The 27213-nt window shown below is 47.4% G+C and overlaps 1 protein-coding gene across 1 annotated transcript; it reads left to right on the top strand.

The window, feature by feature from the left end:
- Positions 1-1263: 1263 nt before the first annotated feature.
- LOC125450312 (zona pellucida sperm-binding protein 4-like) lies at positions 1264-18646 on the top strand. The gene is made up of 6 exons (XM_059638540.1): positions 1264-1354; positions 2290-2397; positions 16470-16648; positions 17151-17305; positions 18239-18386; positions 18500-18646. Exons 1-6 carry the CDS (start codon positions 1264-1266, stop codon positions 18596-18598), a joined length of 780 nt encoding a protein of 259 aa, XP_059494523.1. The 3' UTR covers positions 18599-18646.
- The last annotated feature ends 8567 nt before the right edge of the window (positions 18647-27213 follow it).

Below are 27213 nucleotides of genomic sequence, written 5' to 3'. Positions count from 1 at the left end.
GACTGCCCTCCACCCAGTAGATGCCTCTTCTGGCCTGCAGTTCCCAGCCCATCACAAGCGGTTTGAAGTGAAGACCTTTGTCTTCTTGGATGGAGTGTCTGAGCAGCCCCTCTCTGGACAGGTAACCAAATCCTCAGAATGAGACCACATTGACGATCTTCTTGCTGGTGCTCTGCAATCCATCCTGAGGTATTAGTCTCCAGGAAGCTATGCCTAAAATCATCTGTATCTTCTTTCCAGGTGTACTTGCATTGCAGTGCTGAGGTTTGCTCTCCCTCTGGCCCAGGTGACTGTGCACCCAGATGTGGTTCAAGTGAGTTCCTCCTTCTATGGAAGGCCAATGGTGTTTTAAGTAGCCTTTTATTGAGAAAGTAGTGAGCCATGTGAATGAAGGGGAAACATGCAGATGGCCTCTTCTTGAAGGTGTGACACAAGCTTGCACCCTGCACTAAAATCCTCCCTCCTAACATGAGGAATGCCTTCCCTCCTGTAATGGAAGACAGAAGGCTTGAATGGGGGCTGAAGCTGGCAAGTTGATGTTGGAATTCACTTCATTAAAAGTCTTTGGGTACTTCATGCAAACTTGCAAGCAATAAACGAGATTGCGGAGATGGGTTGAAGGAGTGATGAGAATGGCCATGTTGCCAGATAAGCAATCCAGAACTCCAGGCAAATGGTCAGGGGATCTGGTTCAAATCTTGGCCACAGGCAATGAAACCTGAATTCCAACTAAAAAAGGTAGTGGAGGCCATGTAACTGCTGTTGACTCCCACCACCCCCTTGCCCTTTCAAGTAGGATGTCTTCTGCCCCTGCCTGGCCTGAGCTAAATCTTATTTCCAGACAGGACAGTGTGGTGTCCTCTGCCTTCCATTCCAGTAGGAGCAGCCATAAATTCTGGCCCAGCCAGAGGTGCCCACTCCCTGAACACTGGGACGTAATGGCAAATCTGCACAAATGCAGGAGGACTGAACTGTAGAATGAGCTCTTCTACTTTTAGCAGGAAGACGAAAACAGCATGTTCTGGGCAAAATAACAGCAGTAGTGAAGGGCTTTCTATGCCTTCCATTAAATGGATCATAACTGTTTGCAGGTGCAGCAACCACTGCACAGAATGTATGGCAGGAGGTCTCAACAGGACTTCACACCAAGGCTAGGTCGCTAACTTCCTACAACTGCGTAGGAACAGTCAGGAAGCTGCCCATCCTGCCATGATGTATCCTGAAAAGTTGAACCTCTCCTGTGTTTAGAATGAAGTGATCATAATGGGTCCAAGGCTGAATGGTTCTGAAGGTGGCTCCTCAAGGAGTCTCTGCCTGGAGCTAGTCAGTTTAACAATCTCCTCTGAAGGGCAAGGTTGTCCTCAGGACTGCAATTCAGTAGCAGGCCTACTAAGGCAGATTCTAGGCATGATGGGTTGGGTGGTGCACACATTCAGTGACAGTTCCTGAAGGTAGCACCTGCCCCTACCCAACTAGGGATGGGTAATGAAAGCCACCATTGCCAAGGCCCCCATCCCACAAGCAAGTGAGGTTCAGATCCCAATCTGGTCAGTCCATGTTTCCAAATGGTAGGAGCTGAATGTCCTGAATTGGGAAGGCATCTGCTCCAGTTTTCCTCTTGGACTAATGTAAGGAATTCCAGCTGGCCTGCCTGAGGCTTAATCCGTTGTGTATGCCCAGTGAAAGGTGCCATCTCTTTTAAAACATTGACTTGCTCTTCTTCCACCCCATGCCCACAAACTGAAGGCCTGGACTTAATGGTCACAGATAAGAATGTATGCCACTGATCTGAAGCTCTGGTGATATGGGCCTAGAGCAAGAACCTGCCTAGCTGTATGTGAAGGAATTTAACAAGATGACATCTTGTGAATGATTTACCTGGCCCTCCTAGCTAAGGGGTAGAACAACAGGGAACGAAGTGTAATATGAACCAGGCACTCCACTTCATCTTGAAGGTACAATGGTTATGTACACTTCCCTGAAGTACTTGTCTCTAAGAGCTACAACAGTCATTTCAAGGATCTCCAGTGTTAATGGCTTGCATTTCTTCACTTGGAGCCCAGTGCAGCCTGAAGGGAAAGTCAGTGACTATCTGAGTATTAGGGTCTCACTATTTACACTAAAATCAGTTTGAGAAGTGGGGTGGTGGTAAACACTTGCTGGCTGCCACCAATTTCAGTTCTGGAGAGGTACAGATGTCTCCATAAACATTGCTGATCTTGGAGCAAAGTCTAGTACAAACACCCTGTATTGGGTCAGAACTGCCTAATCTTGCCCTTACTCCAACAGGGCAGCGCAGGAGTACCCATGACCATGAGGGGACAGTAGTGAGTGCACCTGGCCCAATCCTCCTGGGAAGGAATGGTTATGTTGCCAAGAATCAACTTGGAGCAAATGGTAAGTGAAGCCCCTGCAATAGGTCACCTGTGATCTCCAGCAAAAAGAAACCTTCCTCTGATCTCCCTCCCTCTCTCTCTCTCTCCCACAGATGTTTCTGGGAGACCTTGGGCTCTGCATGGAGTAGCCATTGGCCTCATGGTGGTGTCTGTCTCTCTGCTGGTCGTGGTGGCTGCAGTGTACGTGAAGAGACAAAGAGCTGCTGCTGTGTCTCCCTGTCACGATGAATTGTAAACCCTGAACAGAAATAAACCAGATGGACAAATGTGCCATGAGTGCTGTTTGCTCACTGTTCCAAAATTAGCAAATCCTGTTGTTAGTGAGGGATGGGTGGAAACTGAACCCATGCTGTTAGATAGAGCCTCCATCTAATCCAGAATCAGTCAAAGCTTGCACTGCCTCAGTTAGTTTGGATCAGTTATTTAACTGTCAGGGAATTTTCCAAAGCCAACTTGCACCCAGTGCTACCTTGGACCTTATTTGAACAAGGAGTAGTGCATTCAAGCTCAGACCAGCTCCACCTCTCTCAATAGAGGCTGATATCATTGAACCTTGAATATCATTGTCTCCCCAAACCTTTCCCACTTTTCTTCTTTGGCATCTATCCACATCTACTTCAAACATTGAAGGCCACTTTCCTCTGAGGGAATGTTTTGAAGATGCTCAAACCTAATTTGCCTCCAATGGTGACTCCTAACTTGAAATCCCCTCCATCTCTAAGGGAACATTGCCTTCCATTGAACTGGATGAGACCCACCCTAATGCTAACTTGGCCCTCAGCTACAATTCCAGCCTGTTCTCTTCCAATAACACTACTTGATTTCAAGGTATGATGTTGAACCTCTAAACTGTCCTCATGTACTTCCTCACTGCATACAGTAACCCCAGGTTTGCCCTTGGTCACTCCTCCAGCCTGTAGTTCTCTGCTTCCTTGGATTCTGTTGCTTTTTTGTCACTTGTATTGATTCCCCCCTTTGAAGTGAAGGCCATTTCAGAAGTTGAATTACAACACATGCATCCAGTACCCACGTGGTGGCTGAAGGCTCAGGACCTGGACACGTCTCAGCCTGCAGCTCCAACTATTTACGTGTTTCCAAGTCTCTCCTTACCTAGCAAGTTGAGAAGATTTGCCTCCTTACCTCTTCCTGATTGCCAGCATGTTCTGGGATACTGAACTGTAGCTATCACTGAGGATACTAAACACCTGTTACTGTCCAATGCCTGGAATGTTCAAGTTGAAACTGAAGGAAATAGTTAAATTTGTGGCTCAGTGTTTTATCACTTCTGGTACCCTTGAATCTCTTACCAATTCAGATTGCCAAGATAGACAGCATAACTGAGACCCTTGAAGGGTCTAGGCCTGAAACATCAGCCTTCCTGTTCCTGATGTGTTCATCCAGCTCTAAACCTTGTTATCTCAGTTTCCAGCATCTGCAGTTCCTACTATCTTGAACAAGCATAACTATGCTCTTCCCTTTTTTTGTTTTTTGGATGCACTCCCTTTTTCCCAAGGGATGGCTCCCAAAACTAGACAACTTTCCAGAATGGAATCACTGAATGTTAATTGACCTGCCCCTAATTTGCCAACTCCACTTCTTTGCCCTCCACTCCCTACCCCCCTCCCCCATGCCATCACATTGACTGCTACCTTGAACAGCCTTAACTGAGATGATTGATCTTGCCCTGTAGCTCCGTGCCAACTCCAGTATAGTCTGCTCTCTAGTTTTCAGAACATCTGTTCTAATATAGAAAGTTAGTGTAAGGACTCCCTAACTCCTCCTCTTTACTCTGCAGTCGAGGAGTAAATAAAGTGATACATGAGTCATGCTGGACAAGTGCTCAGTATCCCCTTGTGGGGTTACATGGACCACAAGGCTACTGTCAGGCTGCCCTGTCCACCACTCCCACAAGTACCTTGTCTCTTATCACTTAACGACATACCCTTCTTGCTTTTTCTGAACTTGGCCACTCACTACAGTGGGTGGGGGTGCAGGGGGGCAAATCAACTAACTGAAGCTTTGACCTTAATCATAATCCCGCTCTGAGTCCCATTCTCTCAATGATTACCATTTCAGAATATTAAAAATGCAAGAGTTAGGCACTGCTCTTTGTAGACAAAGAATGTAATTCTTCAAGTGCATTGACTGTAAACACCCCTCTCTGTTCAAGGTTTGAATCCTTGCTATCGTTCATGGAATCACTCCCTACTATCCCAGCAGGTCCCTCTATTCTGAGCAACCTGGAAGAAAGGCAGGCCTTTGGTGCACTACACACTGAACTGAGTAGCTGTGCTGCACCCCTCCACCCCCACCCCCTTGCATGTGGCTGACCATCAATCACATGACCTTCCATCTTGGAAGATAGCAGGATAATGGACCTGCTCAGTGTTAGTTACACTAGATTCCCTACAGTGTGGAAACAGGCCCTTCGGCCCAACAAGTCCACACTGCACTCTTTGGAACATCCCACCCAGACCCATCCCCATACAACCCCCCACACCCCTGAACACTACAGGCAATTTAGCACAGCCAATCTACCTAGCCTGCACATCTTTTGGACTGTGGGAGGAAACTGGAGCATGCAGTGGAAATCCACACGGACACAGGGAGAACGTGCAAACTGCACACAGTCACCTGAGGCTGGAATCTAACCTGGGTCCCTGGTGCTGAGTGTCTGCAGTGCTAACCACTGAGCCGCTGTACTGCCCTAACAGCAGTTTTATTGGGGGACAGGGTTGGTTCTAGCCAGATCATCCCAGGAACAGCCTGAATCTCTAGGTGTTTTGGTTTTATTCTAGATCAAGTTGGGTGCACCTGTTTTGATCTGTCCTGGTTGCACTAACACATCAACATTCCCTCTATCATGGTACTTGATAAGATGCAGGCCCACCAGAGTGGGCAAGATATAATCTGGCAGCAGTTACCATAAGATAAGCCTCATACCTCACCCAGAGGAAACAGTACCAGTATAGTTGGCAGCTGCTCTCAAATATTAAATGTTGAGATGGAGTAGGGAAGTCACTGTCATGGGTCCTGACTCCAAAATCTCAACTTTCTTGCTCTGCTGCCTGACCTGTGTTCCTTTCACTCAACACCTGTAATACCTCTGACTCCAGTATCTGCAATTCTGGTTAAGTGAGAGCTTGACAATGTTTGTGGGTTAGATCTGCAAGAGTGACTGATAGCAAACAGCTTACCCTTTGACTGTAGCAGGCATTATGCTGTTGCTTTTCACCCAGCCTTTGCTTGTACATTTCAGAACATCACAGCTGCCATTTAAGTGTCTCTTTTGCTTTGTGGACAAAGCAGTCAGGATTATTTACTAGAAGAGTCTGCAAACAAATGTATGATTTTTGTTTTTAAATTGGGATCGGTGTTAACATTTGCATAACAGACCTTGCTCTTTTGTAGGCTTTTTAAAAAAAGTCTGTCGATCACCCTTTCTTCAGAGGATGAAGATGCTGGGAAGTTAAACGTGGTAAGTAGAGTAGGCATTCCCTATGTTGTGACTCATAGAATTCTGACTGTTCCCAAACCATTCAACCCCCCCACCCCCCAGGTGAAGAGGGATAAACAGGCTTCCCTTAACTAGTTACCCCTTGGTGGAACATGACCATCTTTAATTTGAAGAAACCATTTCCTCATGGATACACTTCTTTCCAAGAAGCATTTTCAAGTTGTCAATTCAACCAGGCTTTGGGAGTGAAGTAAACTCATCAATTACAAAATGTGTGGAAAAAGGAGTAACAATTGCACATTCCAAAACATTTTCTTTTTAGTAACCAAACTAATGGGTTAGTCTGAACTGTTCAGAGAATGGATAATTGTGGTGCAGCTATTGCATTGGAAGTTACCAGTAATGTTGGCAGATGAATGGGTGGCTTCATTTATTTTTAAAGCTGATTTGGTTGAGATGCTGTAGTTCTGATATCAGCTCCTTGCTGTGAACATTAGTGCACAGGGTGAGACAGTCCTTTGTCCTACAGTGTTGTGATTTGTAGTGACTGGAGGATCTTGACCTGATATTTGACAAACTGAGGGACAGTTCTTGATGAGTGTGTACACTAGACTGAGTAGGCCACTCAATTATTAGTAGCCTCTTGGTTGCTTGCTTGGCCAAATCTGCCTGCATTTTAGCAAGCAGCAAGGGATGCTGGGTACAGTGCCTGGTGTGTTGCATTTTGCATGTTGGCTGAGGATTTTTAAAAAAAAATCAGTCTGAAGAGACATACCCCAACAACTTTCCTACTAAACAAAGGAGGACCTAGACAGCAAGGCTATGCCATCTAACAGCAGTGTGCCGTCTAAATGAATGACTGTTTCAAATTAAGTGGAGCTTCCTGAGTGGTCAGAACAAAGACTGAAGAAAACCACATTAAAGGTGTTAAAATTAAGGGTCACCTGCAGACGTTGCTGCTGGAACCATCTGAGGCCTTTCAAGGAGGCCAACTGACCAGCCAGAGGGCGAGGCGGCAGGGGAGCAGAAAGCAGCTTTGCAGAGCCAGAGATAGCAACTACACAAAGCTACAAGGTGTTTCTATTGCTTTGACTGTATGATGGGACACCTGGGCCTATTCATTCAGAACATTCTTGGTGGAGTTGTCACACCTCTCATCAGAACAACTTGTGCAGGTGATGGCCTAGTCGTACAATTGCTAGACTATTAAGCCAGCAACCCAGCTGATTTTTCTGGAGACCTGGGGTCGAATCCCACCATGGCAGGCAGATGGGGAAGTTTAAAATGTTGAACAAATGGCCTGGAATTAGGGAGTCTACTGATCACGCTGAGCTCATTAACAATTGTCAGGGGGAAAAACCTAACTGGTTCACTAATCCCCTTCCGGCCAGGAAATCTACTAGCCGTACCTGGTCTGGCCTAGATGGGACTGCAGACCACAGCAATATGGTTGACGCTCAACTGCCCTCTGGAAGGGCTTGCTTAGTTACTCAGATGTACCAATCACTACACAGACTCAAAGAAATGAAACTGTATGGAGCGAGGCAGCAGACAAGACCCTGCCAAGTCCTCCTAGCTATTACCTGGGTGCTAGTGCCAAAGCTGGGAGAGCTGTCTCATTGACTAGTCAAGCAACAGGCTGACACAGGCATGTTCTCAGAATCCTACCTTACAGACCATGTCCCCGACACCACCATCATCCCTGGATATGTTCTGTCCTACAGGCAGGACACACCCAGCAGAGGGGACAGCAAGTGGAATATGGGCGGGAGGGTGTTACTTTAGGAGTTCTCAACATTGACTTTGGACTCCATGCAGTCTCATGGCTTCAAGTTAAACACGGGCAAGGAAACCTCCTGCTGATTACTGCATACCATCCTCTCTCGGCTGATGGATTAGTACTCCTCCATGTTGATCAACGCTGAGAGGAAGCAGTGCGGATGGCAAGGGCACAAAATGTACTCTTGGGGGTGTGGGGTATTTCAATGTCAGGTCCTACAGGACACAGCTGCTAGACCGGGTCTGCGGCAGGTGGTGAGGGAATCAACAAGAGGGAAAAACATATTTGACCTCATCCTTGCCAATCTGTCAGCTACAGTTGCATCTGTCCAAGACAGTGTCGATAAGACTGACCATCGCACAGTCCTTGTGGAGACAAAGTCCTGCCTTCACATTGAGAACAACCCCCATCGTGTTGTGCGGCCCTATCATCGTGCTAAATGGGACAGGCTTTGCACGGATTTAGCAGCTTGGGACTGGGCATCCGTTAGCCACTGTGGGCCATTAACAGCAGCAGAATTGTACTCCACCAGAATCTTTAACCTCACGGCCTGGCATATTCCCCACTCAGCCATTACTGTCGAGCCAGGTGATCAATTGGGTTCAATGGAGATTGCAGGAGGGCATGTCAGGAGCAGTACCAGGCACACCTGAAGATGAGGTATCAGCCTGGTGAAGCCACCAAACAGGACTACTTGCACACCAAGCAGCAAAAGCAAAAAGTGACACAGAGTTAAGCGATTCCCACAGCCAACAGATCAGATCTAAGCTCTGCGGTCCTGCCACACCCAGTAGTGAGTGGTGGTAGACAAATAAACAATTCGCTGGAGGAGGAGGAGGCTCCACAAATATCCCCATCATCAATGATGGAAGAGTCCAGCACATCAGTGCCAAAGATAAGGCTGAAGCATTTGCAGCAATCTTCAGCCAGAAGTGCCAAGTGGATGATCCATCTTGGCCTCCTCCGGTGGTCCCCAGCATTACGCATACCAGTCTTCAGCCAATTCTATCCACTCCACGTGATATCAAGAAATGGTTGGAGATACTGGATACTGCAAAAGCTACCGGCCCTGACAACATTCTGGCAATAGCACCGAAAACTTGTGCTCCAAAACTGGCCGCTCCTCTCGCCAAACTGTTCCAGTAAAGTTACAACACTGGTGTCTACCTGACCATGTGGAAAATTGCCCAGGTATGTTTAACACAAAAAGCAGGACAAATCCAACCCGGCCAGTTACCGCCACATCAGTCTCCTCTCGATTATCAGTAAAGTGATGGAAGGTGTCAGTAACAGTGCTATCAAGCAGCACCTGCTCAGTGACACCCAGTTTGGGTTCTACCAGGGCCACTCAGCTCCTGCCCCTATTATAGCCTTGGTTCAGACAAGGATAAAAGAGCTGAATTCCAGAGGGTGAGGTGACAGTGACAGCCCTTGATATCAAGGCTGCATTCGACTGAGTGAGGCATCAAGGAGCCCGAGCAAAACTGGAATCAATGGGTATCGGGGGCAAATGCTCCAGTGGTTGGAGTCATACCTGACGCATACAAAGATGGCCGTGGTTGTGAGCAGCTCAGCTCCAGGACTTCCTCAGGGTAGTGTCCTAGGCCCAGCCATCTTCAGCTGCTTCATCAATGACCTTTCCTCCATCATAAGGTCCGAAGTGAGGATGTTCGCCGATGATTGTGTAATGTGCAGCACTGTGCATAACGCCTCAGATACTCAAGCAGTCCATGTTCACATGCAACAAGATCTGGACAATATCCAGGCTTGGGCTGACAAGCGGCAAGTGACATTCATGCCACACAAATGCCAGGCTATAACCATCACCAATAAGGGACAATCTAACCACCGCCCCTTGACATTGAATGGTGTTACCATCACTGAATCCCCCACTATCATCACCTGGGGGGTTACCAGTGACCAGAAACCCACCTGTACACACCACATTAACAGAATGGTTTCAAGAGCAGGCCAGAAGCTGGGAATACTGTGGTGAGTAACTCACTTCCTGACTCCTCGAAGCCTCCCCGCCATCTGCAAGGCACAAGCCGGGAGTGTGATGGAATACTCCCCACTTGTCTGGATGAGTGTAGCCCCAACAACACTCAAGAAGCTCGACACCGTCGGGACAAAACAGCCCGCTTGATTGACACCACATCCACAAGAATCCACTACACCCCCCCCCCCCCGCCCCCCACAATCGATGCTCAGTGTCAGCACGATGCTCTGTCTATAAGATGCACCGCAGAAATTCACCAAAGATTCTCAGACAGCACCTTCCAAACCCATGACCACTTCCATCTCAAAGGACAAGGGCAGCAGATACTTCGGAACACCACCACCTCCAAGTCACTCACTGTTCTGAGTTGGAAATACATTGCCATTCCTTCACTATCGCTGGATCAAAATCCTGGAATTCCATCCCGAAAAGCATTGTGGGTCAACCCACAGCAGGGGGACTGCAGCGGTTCAAGAAGGCTGCTCACCACAACCTTCTCAAGGGCAACTTGGGATGGGCAAGAAATGCTAGCCAGCCAGCAACCCCCACATCCCACAAATGAATAGGAAAAAAACAGTTTAGACAATGATAAACTCAGTAACAAAATAAACTCTGGATTCTGGAAATCTGAGACTAAACCATAAGTTTATCCCCCATAATCCTGCACAGTCTTCCTTATCGGGGAGCAAGTGCCAAAATCCGGACAGCAGTCTAGCAGACTAGTCAATCAATCGTCGGGTCAAACGTGGGCAAGGAAACCTGCTGATTACCATGGACTGTGCCCAGCTTCAGGCTCATGAACCCATATTCTTCTATGTTCCACGCCATTTGGGGGAAAATCAGTGATGCTGGAAACGGTATAGAATGTACTCCGGGTGAGAAATATCAATGTCTCCCACAAAGAATGGCTTGGCAGCAGCACTACTGATCGAGTCCTAAAGGATGTCACTGCTAGACTGGGTTTGCAGCAGATGGAAAGGAAAAAACATTGTTCAAGATGAGATTATCTTCTCATGAGATTGCAGGAGCGTTTTCTCCAGGACAGAGACCAAGCCGGCCCTGTAGATCCCTCCCAGGAAAGAGGATGGTTGCAGTAAATCCATGTGATGGAGCTTACACCAAGATGAGCTGTGGCAAGGCTTCATCTTACAATAACTGGCTGTTTCGGGACCACGCCGTGCAACTGGTTTTCAGATGAGCACAAAAGTGGCATGCTTGTCAACGCATAAAGAGAAGATACCGTTACTGTATGACAGCAACACCCACTACATGAGTTTGCAGGAATGGAAAAGTAGAAAATTTCAAGAGGAGTCCTCAATAGGTGTCCAAATACTTTTTTAAATAAGAGCTTCCTGGTGACTGGGTGCTCAGTAATACACAGGTTCCAATCAGCCATTTGGCTCCTGTCCTACATGGGCAGAGTCAGACCAATGGCCTGGAGGTTATGAAGGGTGTATGTTCACAGCTCTGGGGGAGAAACTTTAGCAATGTGAAGAATGAATGTCATCGATGCATTTTCTAAAATAAAACTTGTTGTAAAACATAGGCTTGAATAGCAAATTAACAATTGCTAATCTGTGACCCTATGCTGAAACACTAATTGGCCCGTAACCTCCTTGACATTTGAATGAAATTTCCTCATTTGTGCACTAATTTCCCACTAAACCTCCTGGAATGATATTGCGTCATTAAGTGCAACTGACAATCAACCTGTCTGAGCAACCTCTCTTGCTAACTAGGATCTGGCATTTTCTTCACCATTACCAATACCTTCCAGTTACTTATTTATACAGGATCCAAGTGGCCTGGTGTAATGAGAATGGCCACCTTCTGATCTAATTAGAAGACTATTTTCATTACTGAGACTATCATTTATTGCATCTCTGTGACCATTAACACGTGAAATGATTTCATTTCCATCAGAGACCGGTAGGAGGACTTAGATCAGATTCTTCATGATCCTTAGTTACTCTGGCCCCAAATCTTCATGCCAGCAGCAGGACCTGATCAGATGGAAGTTCATCGTCATCCTTTGATCTTGTCTCAAAACATTACAAAGACTGAGATTCTCAGTCAGCTTTCCCCGTCTCACCGTTTCCCTTTGTGTGATACAGGGGTACTGAGTTCGTGCTTTCAATTGTTCCATTACAGGTGAGATGTGAAGTGGTGTGTGCATCTAGAATGAACTGTTGAGAATGACCAGCAGAAAGCTGTTGAGGTTACGTTAGGTTATTAAACAGAGGGAGGCAGAATTGTTAATCTGAAAATGATGGGGATAGGGAGGAAAGTGGAGTTGAGAACTCCAATTAGCCATAATCTCCATTCCACCATTCGATGGACCGTACAACCTATTTACACCATGAGATCTCATGGTCTTCAAGTTTAAGACACAACATCTTAGAGGAAAGTGGATTTTCTGTGGATCGGTGTTACAAACTCAACAGTAACACCGTAATGCACAGAAAAATCAGGGATAAACTCCCAGATGAAAATTCAAAAGGTGAAATATCATCCTGAAGAGCAGAGCCCTGACTAGAATAATGAAACATGTTTCCAGTGCGAGCTAAAGTCATTCCAGACGATAAAATGAGCTGTGGAAACAATGAGATTAGGAAATTTGAACTTTCCAGCTAATAACTTGCTGACATATTCCTCTCAAACAAGGGGTGATCCATTCCTAAAACCATAACTAGGTAGAGAAGCAGGCGATTTGGCCCATCATATCTGTTGCACCATTTGTTCACCAAGGACCAGAGCATCCCCCCATCCTCCCGGAGCTTGAGTGAGGGCCTGCCTCCATCCGTCTGTCCCAGAGAGTGAGTGAGTCAGTCCATGCTCAGGCTCCTTGATGCCTCAACCGGTCGAATGCAGCTTTGATGTGAACGACTGTCACTCTCACCTCGGCCCTGGAGTTCAGCGTTTTTTGTCCGTGTGTGAACCAAGGCTGTGATGTGGTCAGGAGCTGAGCGGGCCTGCTGGCAGTGCCGCATGGGGAACGTTAGCACCGGCCTAAAGGACACATTCTGAAGAGGGATCCTCCAAATGTACTTTGTTCCCTCACATTTATTTCCCTTTCGCTGCCCACAGGTAAAGTCTGAACCGATAGACCTGGTGTCACAAACCTGAATGAAATTTCCCATGATCTGAAATGTTAAGTTTAAAGAGCGGTTCGGGTTTGCCCGAATGAATGAAACACGGAAGGAATTAATTGTTCAATAAGCCGCGTGTTCAGAGGCTGTTTAGAGATTGCAATCAACTCGACAGAATGAATCGATTTACTGGGAACTGCAGTAAAACCCCGTGGGGCAGGAAGCGGCTAAACTGCGATTGGCTCCTCACCAATTGCTGTCTATAAAGCGGGCTGGTGCTCAGGGCCCTGCACAGCTTCAGGGAGCGCGATGGGACATTGTTTGTTGTGTTGGCTGGGCCTGTGGGCCGCTCTGCCCCTCCTGGCCTCTGCTGTGCGTGACCCCGAGCCGGCCTGGAGGCTGCCGTGTGGCCCGCCCGCTATCAGCAGCACTGACTGTATCAAGCGGGGCTGCTTCTTTGAGTCACCGAGCCTCAGTGGGCAGCCGTGTTTCTACAACCTGAGAGAGAGCCCGGGTAAGCAGCACCCACCTCCCGGATCCCACAGCGAGTAAATGAGCCCGACACTGAAGCGATCAGCAAGGACTTTGTTCCTGTTTCCTTGTACAATGGTGAAGGACTGTTTGTGGGTGTCAGTGGGAGGGAGGCAAACTCACCTGTGCCTGAGAAAGTAACGCAGCAATGTGACTGTGTCTGTCTAGTAGAGTAGCGGATGGTCCCGATTGCAGTGGCTGGTTGGCTTGCTGATGGCTAATGTTATGACGAAAGGTCACCCGACCCGGAAGTTTAACTCTGATTCTTTTTTTAAGCGGATGCTGCCTGACCTGCTGAGCTTTTCCAGCCACTTTTTTGTTTTTGTCCCTGACTTACAACATCTGCGGTTCTGTTGGGTTTTTTTTTTGTTGGCCTCCCTCGAGTTGTAGAAATAACAAACTTTCAACCACTGAAATGTTAATGATCAGGGATGATTTGGAGGAATGATCACTGTCTGGAATGAATGGTCCTTCAAAGAAATGTAATTGCAAGACTGATTTTTGTCCTCGGCAGTGAGGCTGACCATATAATTGTTCCATCTGTAGGTTGTTTGAATGGCCTCTGCAGGACTGTTGTCTGATCCCCACTGAACAGTTGTAGTTGGCTTGTGGAACTGGTATTTCAGTTCTGAATTGAATTTTAGTTGTGATTGCACAGTGGCACTGTCTTAGTTGGGAAAATCAAACCAAATACGAAGGCAGGGAAAAGTGACTCTTGCAGTCATTCTGCACTCTGCTGTGGGCCTGGTGATCAGGCACCAATCCCCTTGCCATGTTGCTCTTGGGCACCATTTTGTCCTTACTGACCCTTGCCACAGTCCTCACTCTGCCTCACCAATGCAGGCACTCCTCCACCCTCTTGCAAAAATTCCATCCCCTATTCCCAATTCCTGTGCATCTGCTCCTGGGATGAGGCATTCTACTCCTGCACATCCCAGATGTCCACCTTCTTCAAGGACTGCAACTTTTCCCCCTGCAGTGGTTGAGAATGCCCTTGACTGTCTCCTGCAACACATCCCTCTTACCCTGCAACTGCCCCCAGAAGATTTCCCCCCCCCCCCACCTCCCTTGTTGTCACATACCACCCCACCAACCTCTGGTTACAATGCATCATCCTCTGACACTCCTGTCATCTACAATCTGACCCCACCACCCAAGCTATTTTTCCATCCCTGACCCTTCTCTCTCTCTTCTGGAGAGACCACTTGGTGATTCCCTTGTCTGCTCCACACTGTCCTGCAACCCCACCACACCTGGCACCTTCCCCTGCAACCACAGGAACTGCTACACTTGCCCTACACCATCTCCCTGACCCCCATCCCAGGCCCCAAGATGACCTTCCATGTCAAGCAGATGTTCACCTACACATCTGCCAATGTGCTATATTGTATCCATTGTACCCAGTGTGGCTTCCTCTACATTGGGGAAACCAAGCGGAGGCTTGGGGACCGCTTTGCAGAACACCTCCACTCGGTTCGCAATAAACAACTGCACCTCCCAGTCGCGAACCATTTCAACTCGGACGACATGTCCATCATAGGCCTCCTGCGGTGCCACAATGATGCCACCCGAAGGTTGCAAGAACAGCAACTCATATATTCTCCTTGGGAACCCTGCAGCCCAATGCTATCAATGTGGACTTCACAAGCTTCAAAATCTTCTCCTCCCCCCTTCCCCCTCTTCTCTCCCCCCCCCCCCCCACTGCATCCCAAAACCTGCCCAGCCTGTCTCTGCTTCTGTAACCTGCTCTTCCCCTCACCCAACCCTTCCTTCCCACATTAACCACACTTCCATTTCCTTCCTACCTACCACCTCATCCTGCTTCCTTGACCTGTCTGTCTTCCCTGGACTGACCTATTCCCTCCCTCCCCACCTATACTCTCGTCTCCACCTATCATCTTTTCTCTCCATCTTTCGTCTGCCTCCCCCTCTCTCCCTATTTATTCCAGTTCCATCTCCCCATCCCCCTCTCTGAAGGGTTAAGGCCCGAAATGTCATCCTTTGTGCTCCTGAGATGCTGCTTGGCCTGCTGTGTTCATCCAGCTTCACACTTTGTTACCACCAGGTACTGAACCAGCCTGAACTAGCCACTTCCATGAATCTGCTTCAGGCCCACCTCTCCAAGGCAGCTGCTGCCAGATCCTGTTCCTGCCCAAATTCCCCTTGACTGCCACCTCTGAGTCTCTGCTGGATGTAGATGCTGCCAGGAACCCCAACTCACCAGCTGGATTGGTTGTTTTTGGGTGAAGTTGAATGTTGGACATCGACGTTTCTCCCTGTTACAGCCAGTAACACTGGAGTGGTGTGCTGTTGTACTGAAACACTCCAATATTTTCCTGCAACTGTTTGTTTGGCTCTACTCCTGTCAGGGAGCAGCTCGTGAAGACACTTTTTTAGGCGACAATGATTCTTCATGACAGTTTGGTTTTTGTGTCCATGTTTTAATCCAGCCCCATTCTGAGCATCTCTGCTCCAATATTTGTGACAATGACACCAGGCAGGATTCTGCATTTAGTATGGTCCCTGGTTTCTTCCCATTTCAAACACATCCGGCTTTGGCCTAAAGACTAGATGAAGGTTTGCTCGTTGCACAATTCATGGTACACCACGCAGATGGATCTGTTGCATGACCTGAGGACTTGGTTTCAGTTCATGTATAATAGCTTTGCTAGCTGGGACTTTCTACTCTTTGGAATGAATAGATCTGGAAAGAAGAGAAGCTGTAGCTCACTGCACTGTCATCACTAGAGACCTGACACAGCTGGGTTCAGCAGGTCTGTCGCTGGGTCAGCTTTCATGCAGATGTCCCTTTGTGCACACAAATCCCAGTTTTTTTTTTTTTTGGATGCATAGCCCATTCAGGCCATTGACCATATTTTCCCTCTACACTAGTGATCCTCAATACAATTCCTGTTTACATACCCCTTGAACATTTCTCCCATAAGATGCCCATGGTTTGGAGCAGTGATGGACAGGCTGATGTTGCTCAGTCAGTTCCAGACACTACTGCATGTGGGCCTTGTGGCCATGGAGCTGACATTGTCTCGCACCATAGTGTGTGCTTCAATCTGCCTTTAAGGCTTTTGCTGCATTAGAGCTGAAACAATTCAGACCAGATTCCCAGTAGCATAACTGTTAATTTTTGGGTCATTGAATCTTGATCCTTCTGTCTGACTGGAGGCCACCAATGTGAAACTGAACCTTTTCACTCTTGCAGTGTGTACAGCAGATGGCCAGTTCATTGTAGCTATCGCCAGGAACCTGACCCGTCCTGCCCTCAACCTGTCATCTCTGTACGTGAAAGATGGACAAGAAGCTGAGTGCAGGCCTAAGCTCATCACAGAGGAACTTGTAGCCTTCCGCTTCCCAATTACCTCTTGTGGCTCGACCCAGCGGGTGAGTATTGGACGGTCTGGCATTCTGTCCCTTTTGAATGAGCCAGCTCACTATTAATCAGTGCCCTCCATTGCAGGAGGAGACTGGCAGCTTTGTGTATGAAACAGACATCTTGGGGAAGAGGATGGTTCAGATGGGACCACAGGGCTCAATAACCAGGGACAGCACCTTCAGGTGAGAGGGCAGTGGAGTTTGTTGTGTAGAGGGAAGGGTTACGGACTGAAACTCCACCACCTCTTTGTGTCTCTCGACAGCCTGCACGTCCAGTGCAAGTACAAGGGGGAGCATGAGGCTGGCTTACAAATCAATGTCTCAGTTTACACACTCCCTCCACCACCAGCTGCTTCTGAAGATGGGATCCTGAGGCTGGAACTGCGAATAGCAAAAGGTAGTGCTACCCAGGTAATAGAGCACTAGGAATGTATTCCTTCAGGGAGTGACTGGTTTGTTCTCCTTGTTTCTGTCAGATGGCAACTACAGGCTGTGGTACAAGGACAGTGACTACCCCATTGAGAGGATCCTTCGGGAGTCAGTGTTTGTTGAGGTTCGTGTGAAGGATCGCACTGACCCAATGATTGTGCTGAGATTGCATGACTGCTGGGCTACCCCTGTGCCTGCCCCTGACCATGAGGAGCAGTGGAGCCTCCTGGTGGATGGGTAAGGACTCTGAATGGAAAGACTGGCCTTGAAATGAGTGTGGATTTAAAGATTATTTTTACAGAAGAGTATCAGTGAGATTTGTGGGCCTGGGCCAAAGCCACAGTAAGTGTCACACTTTGGGCCCTCTGTGCCATTTATTTCAATCTCCAGGTTGGTTTGTGACCTTTTTAGAATGGCTGAATAAAGTGCTGCGCATCTTAAAATAACACCTGTTGTGCTAGGCTCTTCCTACTTCAAACCATTCTCTCAAGCAGCATTTCTTCAACATTCACTCTGTGAAATCCCCTAATTCTGAAGATTAAATCAATCCACACAGCAATGACTGCAAGTCCCCACTGCTTAAACCATCTGTACCTGATGGTAAGATGATCAATTGTTGATTACTGCAACATTGCCCCCCCACCCCCCCCAACACTGCAAGGTGCCTGGTATGACTCTCTCCTTTGTAATGTGACACCTTGTCAAATATTTTCTTGAATCCTATATGTGACTGCAGGCTGCCCTCCATCAACTCTGCTTCAGTTTCCTCCAATCACAAATGTTATCTCCACCTTCTTGTGGACTACAATGAAGGACTGTCAGCTTTCAGCACAGTCTCAGGGCGAACAGACCAATCGGTTTTACTTGCCTCTGCCATCAGTTTGTGCCATGTGCTGGGACTTTGCAACAGTCTAAAAGCAGACACATTGGTCACCAGACATTAAACATCAAGTCTAATTATTACTTGACACTATTGACCTGACTTTTGTTTGACATCCTCTTCCTTAGCAATGGTAACTCTCCCTCATGCTATCCTGCCTACCCCCATCCCCATAGACTTTCAAAATTGGTTTCAGTGATTGTTTCAAATACTTGAGCTGAAATTTTGTTAATAAATTATTCCTTTGGATGGTCTCAAACTAACGAGCAACTGACCACATTCTGTTCCAGGTGCCCCTATGAGGGTGATGACTACCTGACTGTCCTGCACCCAGTAGATGCCTCTTCTGGCCTGCAGTTCCCAGCCCATCACAAGCGGTTTGAAGTGAAGACCTTTGTTTTCTTGGATGGAGTGTCTGAGCAGCCCCTCTCTGGGCAGGTAACCAATCTGATGGAAGTGAGACCAACTTCATGAAATCTCTTGCTGACTCTGTGTCCTACACCCTGGCTACCAGCTACAAAATGCTCACTAGAGTATAAATTCCTTCCTAGGTTTACCTACACTGCAGTGCTGAAGTTTGCTCTCCCTCTGCTCTGGATGACTGCACAACCAGATGTGGTCCAAGTGAGTTCCTTGATGCTTTCTGTTGAGCTGAGATCCACCCTCTCTGTCCCGATCTTCCATGTCCCCTACATCCAGTTGGCAAGGATACGGCATCCTGACTGTATTCACAAAATGGATTCTAATGTAATGTCTCCCTTTTTCCCCAAAAAAGGATCACGCAGGAGTGCTCCCCTCCACGAGGCAACCTTGGTAAGTGCTCCAGGTCCTGTTGTGTTCCTGTTGCAGGAGAACAGCCAGTCTAAGCAGCTGCTGAATGAGAATGGTAAGTGATGTTTCTTCTCTAGCTCATTGAGCACCTTTCCCATGTCTCAACACCTTCCGTCTCCCAACAGGTGCTGCTGGATCTCCTGTTGTGATTGGAGTAGCCATTGGGTTCCTGGTGTTGCTGTTGGTGGTGATGGCTGCAGTGTACAGAATGAAGAAGCCAGCCCTGTCTGTGCCCAGTGTCACAAGATTGAACTGTAGCCCTTGAATACCAATAAACCAGACAGAAACCTGCCCCTGGTGTGTCTGATACTGAACATCCTAGTCTCCTTCAGAAGTGAGGTTGCATTGTGAATCATCAACTTGAGGGACAGCAATTAGCCAGAAGACCAAATGGTGAGTGGCTTGGAGTTACTGAACTGCAGAGTTCCCAGCCCTGACCTGATGTTGAAGCAACCTGTTTTATGGTTGGTGAGTGGTGACATCCTAGAATCTTAGTTACTTTTAGGAATACTGTGAGCCTGTCAGAGGGCTATTATCCACTCAAGCACTTCTGTTCCTTCCCTGTGTTCTCCAACCTGACAGTGAGCTTTGAATACTTTCCCCTCTGGCCCCTTGACTACAAACTGTAAATGGGAAAGACCCACACTTAGGGCTTGTCTTTAGCCAGTATGCCTTCTGGCAACTAATCACATGTCAGTACCACATTGTCTGTTCCACTGCAGGGCGAAGCTGGCTGTCTTTTGGAAATCTTAGTCCAGGACACCTTGTCTCTTATTGGTATCACTGGGATGTCAGCAATCTAGACTAACCAAATGCTCAACATCAACTGACACTTTTCTCCACTTCATAACCATAGACCTTGACCCACATACCTCTTCACCAGAAAGAACAGAAACTAGCCTGCAGTTTGCATTTGTTGCTTAATAGCATTTTCCTAGTGGGACTAATCGATCTGAATTCCTCCAATTGGGATGTTTTATCAACTTTATTCTCCCTGTTTTTCCCCCCACCCTTATCCAGAAGCAGGGGTCAGTCCCTGAAGGTTATGGGATTCCACAGCTAAGACCAAGATGAGAAGGATAGCACCAGCGTGCTGAGCCTATAGAATCCTCTTTGACAGCAGTTGAGCTAGAGCATTGATAATAGTAGCTGACAGTGCCCACGTTGCAGCTAAGGGGCAAAGGATGAGAGTGAGAACAGGATCCTGAGCTGAATGACCAGCCATGATCACTGACCCTGCTGTGCTATCGAATGCTGAATGGCCCACTGTTTATTGTTTCTCAGGCTAATGCCTGTCCTGTCTTTGACTCTCTGTAGACGAGTGCAGTGGCTTCACAGGCCCCTTGCAGCAGTAACTTCCTGGCAAAGGATTCATTTCTCACAGTGGGCTCATGGGAACCTCCAAGTGAGAACCAGGAGAAACCTGAACATCCTGATGTTCAATCTGTTGCATCTCTGGTGTGTCAGGAGTCCTGTGCTCCTGATGGTGGTTCATGTCCCATTGCACCCCTTTGTAGTGGCGGCTTTTTGAACTTTTCGTCTTACCCCAGTGATAAAATTACTGAACTGTATCAGGGACTAGGTAAACAGTGAGAGGACAGAAGGATGCATTTTTTTGTGGATCTAGTTTATGGCATGTGTGCCAGGAACTGCATCCTGTGGTTTTTTTTTTCGCTTTTCTTCTCAATGCTCGTTCCTGAGTAGACCAGGCTGTGCTAGTGAGGGACACCTTCCTTCTCCTCTCTGCCTCCCCTGCCGGCCCACCACAATAAACTGGGGATGGTAGGTAAATGTTTATACCTTTTTAAATAACAAATACTTCAAATATTTTCACTGCAGGTTTTTTGTTTTCTGTCCTCCATCAGGTAATGCTGTCATTGAGAGGTCTCACAAGAAGCAGCAAGCTGAACTGAGATTAGGGGTACACCTTGCTATACCACTTCATTTCAAAGCAGTGAAATAATAAATAAATTTACTTGTTTTAACTATGAAGTTCACTTGCTCACTCACTACTCCCCAGATTGCTGTGCAGTCTCAGCAAGTAACTTCCCAACTCGTGTTTTGGAGGGTGATGTAAATGTGAAGATGGAGTTGAGGCCAAGATAGGATCAGCCCTCGTTGTACTGATCTGCAAAGTAAGCTCCACTCTGAATGGCCTGCCCCTTGCTCCAAACATTGAGCAGCTAGATCAGCCATCCTGCTATCGTTTTGAAAGACGAGTCCAGAAGTATTGCAATGCATGGAGGGGACAGGGCAAGGCCCCAGGCTAGCTTCCCTGCTTCAAAAATGAAAATCGGTTTAACGTACAATTCCAGAAACTAAGTATGAATGATGTAAGAAGCTGACAAAAACAAGCTACATGTGATCTAAGCCATTTGTAAACCATTTCAGAGATGAGGTGAATGTGTACGCCAAGGCTTTTCTGTTCCACTACATTACTGACAGTCCTCCCATTCACTGCACACTTGTGCCTTGGTTTACTCTACCTGTCCCTTTCCGTAGAAATGTCTGAGTACGTATAAGACGTGGGAGTGGAAGGAAGGCCACTTGGCCCAGCGAGCCCACTCTGCCAATTAAATTGTGGCTGATGGGCATTTCAACTCCACTTCCCTGGCCCTCTTTCCCCGTAGCCATAGTAGGGCTGAGCTAGAGCTGCCAGGCGCTGCTTTGTTCTATGATCTGATTGTGTGTTGAATTCCAGATTCCCTCCACAGCCCTAATATGCTGTGTCTGCCTTTGTTACCCCAGAATTGCTCTCCCTCAATTTTATATCTGTTGAATAACACCACTTCCACCCTTCTCTGAAAAGAGTTCACAGACTCTCCACTTTCCAGGAGTGAAAACATTATTTTTCCTCACCTCCATGTTAACTCAAAAGTGCCATATTTTAATACTGTCGCCTCATTCTAGTGTCTTCCCCCAACGAGGTGAAACATCCTTTCGGTGTCTGCCCTGCCTGGTCCTCTCAGGATCTTCATGTCTCAATACAATCAGCCCTCATTTTTCTAAACTCTAGGGAAGACATGTTTAGCCTGTCCAACCTTTATTCGTCAAATAATCTCCTTGGTTCAAGAATCCATGGAGTGAACATTCGCTGAACTACACTTGTATCATTTTATTAAACCAGGGTCAATGTGAGGCAGGATGGTGCAGGGGAGAAGTGTGAGGAAGACTTTCCACACATAGGGTGATGGGTGCCTAGAGTGCACTGTCAGTGGAAGCGGGCACATTAGCAACAGGTAAGATGTTTCTTCATAGACAGATGAATGGGAGGTGAACACAGGGTCAGAAACTGTGCCTATGCAATAAGTAGTGAGTTTAAATAAGGACTCGTAAACGGCACAGGCTTGGTGGTCTAAGGGCCTGGTCCTGTGATGTATTGTACGAGTTGCCTAAAACCGCTCACAGTATTCTGGATGCAGCCTCTTCAATGGCCGTACAACCACTTTTAATATTCCATTGCCCTTCCAATAAACAATAACGTTCCACTTTGTGTCCTATGTAGTTACCGGGCCATGACCCATAGAAATGACACAGCACAGAAGGGGCCATCAGGGGCCATCTCGTCTATACTGAGCCAAAGGCATCCAGTTGCTCTCTCTAATCCCATCTCCCTGCACGTGGTCCACAGGCAACGAAGGAAAGTATTCCACGTGCCATCTTTGCAACCCTATCTACCAGTAATTCTACCTTGAGGGACGTGCACTTGCAAGTGAAGATCTTTCACTTCTTCAACCCCTCTCGGTATACTTTGGTTTATTGTATAATCCCCTTTGCTGTTCAAGCTCACTCAGTGTATTATCTCACTCTTACCTGTATAATGACATTTTGTAATGAATGTACAAGGACACACAGCTCCCTTTGAATCTTGAATTTTTTTTCCACTTAAATAATGCCTTGCTTTTTAATTCTTTCTGCCAAAGCAAACCACTTCACACTTTCCAACATTCTCCCACCCTCCTCCAAATCTCTCTGTGTACAGTGACCATGGGGATGTCTGTTCGTGTGCTGGGTCCTCTCATTCGAAAGGATGGCAAAGTATTGACAGACATCTCTTCCATTTGCTTATGGATGAACAGTCTCGAATGCACGTGAAAAGTCTTTGCTCTGCCTTCTCTCCAAACCTGTACAGCCTGACCCTAATGTCCATCCACTCGAACCACATTCCCCTGCACTTGGCCCATATCCTTGAAATCCTTTCATCTCCACATATTTGTCCAAATGCCTTTTAAATGTTGTTAATGGGCCCACCTGGTCTATTTCTGCTGCCAGCTCGTTCGATATGCATAACACCCTCTTTTTAAAAAAAAAGTTGTGCCTCCGGTTCCCATGTATTCTACCCACCTCACCTTAAGCTGGTGCCCTCTTGGCCTCCATTCCCCAGCCTTGAGGGAAAAATGCTGAGTGCGTTCACCCTACCCATGCCTCTCATGATCTTATACACTCAATAAGATCCCCGCTGACTCTGCTACTTGCGAATGAAAAAGGTCCTAGCCTGTCCAACCTCACACGACAACTTAGTCCCTTGAGTCCTGGCAACATGCAACATCCTTGTCCATTTTTTTCTGCACACTTTCCAGTTTCATAACACCAATCCTCCAGCAAGTTGGCCAAAACTGACCACAATACTCCAAGTGTATCCTCACCAACATCCTGTACAACTAGAACATAACTTCCCACCTTCTATACACAGTGTACTAACTGGTGAAGGCCAGTGTGCCAAATGCTGTCTTCACTGCCCTGTCTATCTGTGACTCAACTTCCAGTGAACTGTGAACCTGAACTTCAAGCACCTCTGTTCCAATAGACTCCTTAAGGCCCCACCATTCACCATGAAACACCTACCTCGATTTGACTTTCCAAAATGCAACTCCTCACGCTTGCGTATATTAAACTCAGATCTGCAGCTATAGTTCTCAGAGACCAGTTTAAGGCCCAATGTGATCGATTCCCCTTCTCATTAAAACCAGCGGCAGGATCATGGCAAGCAATGGGAGAGTTGGTGCCACATTGCTCGCCATTCAATAGTCGGGGGAGGCATCAGGTTAGTGCTATTATAGCTGGGCTGTTAACCAGAGTCCCAGCTAGTGATCTGGGGACCTGGATTCAAATCCCATCACGGCAGATGGTGAAATTTGAATTCAATAACAATCTGGAATCAAGAGTCAAATAATGAGCTTCTACTCATTGTCAATTGACATTCACTAATGTTGTTAATGGAAGAAAACAGCCATCCTTACCTGGTCTAGCCTATATGTGACTCCACAGCTACAGCAATGAGCTTGAATCTTAACTGCCCTCTGGGCAATTTGGGATGGGTTTACAAATGCTGGCCCAGCTATTTATGGCCTCAGGCTGCTGGAGAAATTAAAAAAAAACACACCTTGCTCTCCAGATTACGTCTCTGGCCTCCGCCCGCTGCAACACTGTAACGTTCAAGGAACAACACCTCATTTTCAACTTAGATACTTTACAGCTTCTGCAACGCCACATGGAATTGCACAATATTAGACACCTGTCCTCCATTTTCCTTGCATTGTCTCAGCAACCTCCGCTCTCCCCACACGGCTGTATCTCGTTTACTTTGTTTTCAGCAGGAAGACCCATTTTCTCTGTATCCCGCCTTAATTCAGTCCCATGTTACATTTCTATTTCTCATTCATCACAATTAGTAACTGCTGGTGTCTCACAGTGAACCTCCACACCATTTGTTCCCCTCGCTCCTCTCCCCATCACTCCCTCCCTGTCAAATACATAAAAACAGTTTTCCAACACCGACCCGTTCTGTAGAAATCAGGGCAGATTCCAAACTGTGTCTCTCTCCACAGATGTTCCCACCGGTAACAGGAAGAACAAGAGGGCATTGATTTAAAATGATGTGGAAGGGGTGAAGTGAGAAAAGGTTTTTACACACAGTGGGTAGTCAGGGTAGGGAATGCACGGCCTGGAAATGTGGTGGAGACGGGTTCAACTGAGACATTCAGGAGGGACACTGTGGGAGTTGATTTGGATAATACTGTGTGGGGAGAGAGGGAAAAGGCAGCACAGGGAACAGAACCGCTGATGGGCCGAATGGCCTCCTCTGCACCGGCATAATTCTCCGATTCTCTTTCCTACTTGCATATCCAAGCAGAACCGATTCTGGAACAAACTATAATCTTGCTCTTACTGGAACCCAGGGTCCCTTGTCAAGATGTAACTGAAGCAGGAATCTCGCACTAATCCTTCATTAGGATCAGTGACAGCTAAAGCTTCTTAAACACGAGAAAGCCGTGGGCCGGGAGCTAATTGCTGTCTATAAAGCGGGCTGGTGCTCAGGGCCCTGCACAGGTTCAGGGAGCGCGATGGGACTTTGGTTATTGTGTTGGCTGTGCCTTTGGGCCGCTCTGTCCCTCCTGGCCTCTGCTGTGCGTGACCCGGAGCCGGCCTGGAGGCTGCCGTGTGGCCCGCCCGCTATCAGCAGCACTGACTGTATCAAGCGGGGCTGCTTCTTTGAGTCACCGAGCCTCAGTGGGCAGCCGTGTTTCTACAACCTGAGAGAGAGCCCGGGTAAGCAGCACGCCCCTCCCGGGAGCCACAGCGAGCAAATGAGCCTGACACTGAAGCCATCAGCCGGGACTTCGTTCCTGTTTCCTTGTGCAATGGTGAAGGACTGTTTGTGGAGAGTCAGTGGGAGGGATACAAACTCACCTGTTCCCGAGAAAATAACTCAGCAATGTGACTCTGTCTCTCTCTAGTAGAGTAGGGGATGGTCCTGAGTCAAGTGGCTGGTTTGTTTGATGGTGGATAATGTTATTTTGGTCAAATTGCATTTTTCCCCTTAAATTGAAATGAGGTCCTTAACTAAAGCTTGTTCCGGGAGGTTGATGTGATATAATTTCACGAAGATTTCCAACATCCTGAAATGTTCAAGTGGTTATCACTTTTTAAAACCTGTTTAGTAGTGTGTTTTACTTCAATTACATGAAGTTAGAAACATCACAATTGAGATCCTGTTGCTGGGGATGTCCTGAGTTCATGTGGATATTATTTGATGCTTCTATGGAGCCTAATAGTGTGAACTTCAAGACACAAGATTGCTGGTTGAGATAGATAAATCACAGGGTCTGTGTAGCTTGTGCCCCTGCACCAAAGGAGGTGGAGATGGATTACAGCAAACTCTGTCCCTTTTGAATGGGCCAGCTCCCTATTAAGCAGTGCCCTCCATTGCAGGAGGAGACTGGAAGCTTTGTGTATGAAACAGACATCTTGGGGAAGAGGATGGTTCAGACGGGGTGACAGGGCTCAATAACAAGGGACAGCACCTTCAGGTGAGAGGGCAGTGGGCTTTGTTGGTTTGTACAGGGAACGGTTACTGACTGAAACTCCACCACCGCTTTGTGTGTCTCTCGACAGCCTGCACATCCAGTGCAAGTACAAGGGGAGCATGAGGCTGGCTTACAAATCAATGTCTCAGTTTACACACTCCCTCCACCACCAGCTGCTTCTGAAGATGGGATCCTGAGGCTGGAACTGTGAACAGCAAAAGGTAGTGATGCCCTGGTAATAGAGCACTAGGAATGTATTCCTTCAGGGAGTGACTGGTTTGTTCTCCTTGTTTCTGTCAGATGGCGACCACAGGCTGTGGTACAAGGACAGTGACTACCCCATTGAGAGGATCCTTCGGGAGTCGGTGTTTGTTGAGGTTCGTGTGAAGGATCGCACTGACCCAATGATTGTGCTGAGATTGCGTGACTGCTGGGCAACCCCTGCGCCAGCCCCTGATCATGAGGTGCAGTGGAGCCTCCTGGTGGATGGGTAAGGACTCTGAATGGCAAGGCTAATAGGTTCAGCAGATATTGAAGACCCTGATGATGGTCAAATAGATCCTGTCATGGTCAGGATCACTGGATCAATATTTCCATGGTCTGGGAGAGTCTGAAAGTGATCCTGCTCTTGTCAAATCTGACCTCTTCAAATATCAGCCGACCTGATTAGATTATTGCTGATAGACTAATTTCTGCAACTGTTAACTTTCATGCAAGGGGAAGGACTGTGCAAACTAGTACTGAGCCACATGTATTTCCTCACATATCAATGTGCCACTGCTCAACATGCTGTCTACCCTACTCCTACAATAAAAGCAGAATACTGCAGATGCTGGAGAAACTGACTCCATCTCTGTCTCTGTCAGCAACTGTAAGGTGAGATCCTGTGCAGTCACCTACAGGTTTGGCCATGTCATGACTGACACCAACCCACCACCCACCACCTGCTACAGCCCAACAACAAGTACAACATGGCCCCAGACCTCTACCTAAAAAAGTGAGGATTCTACCACTTGCCCCAAGAGGCCCTGTGCATCCCTCTATAGCTGGCTAAGCCTGTACTCTAGAATGACAGGTTGAATTTACCTCACTAATTTGTCATCCTTTCGAGCACTAGTTCACACTTC

Source organism: Stegostoma tigrinum, chromosome 30 (assembly GCF_030684315.1).
Source record: "Stegostoma tigrinum isolate sSteTig4 chromosome 30, sSteTig4.hap1, whole genome shotgun sequence".
Taxonomy (NCBI): domain Eukaryota; kingdom Metazoa; phylum Chordata; class Chondrichthyes; order Orectolobiformes; family Stegostomatidae; genus Stegostoma; species Stegostoma tigrinum.
The sequence above is the reverse complement of the archived record's forward strand: the minus strand, read 5'-3'. Positions and strand labels throughout refer to the sequence as shown.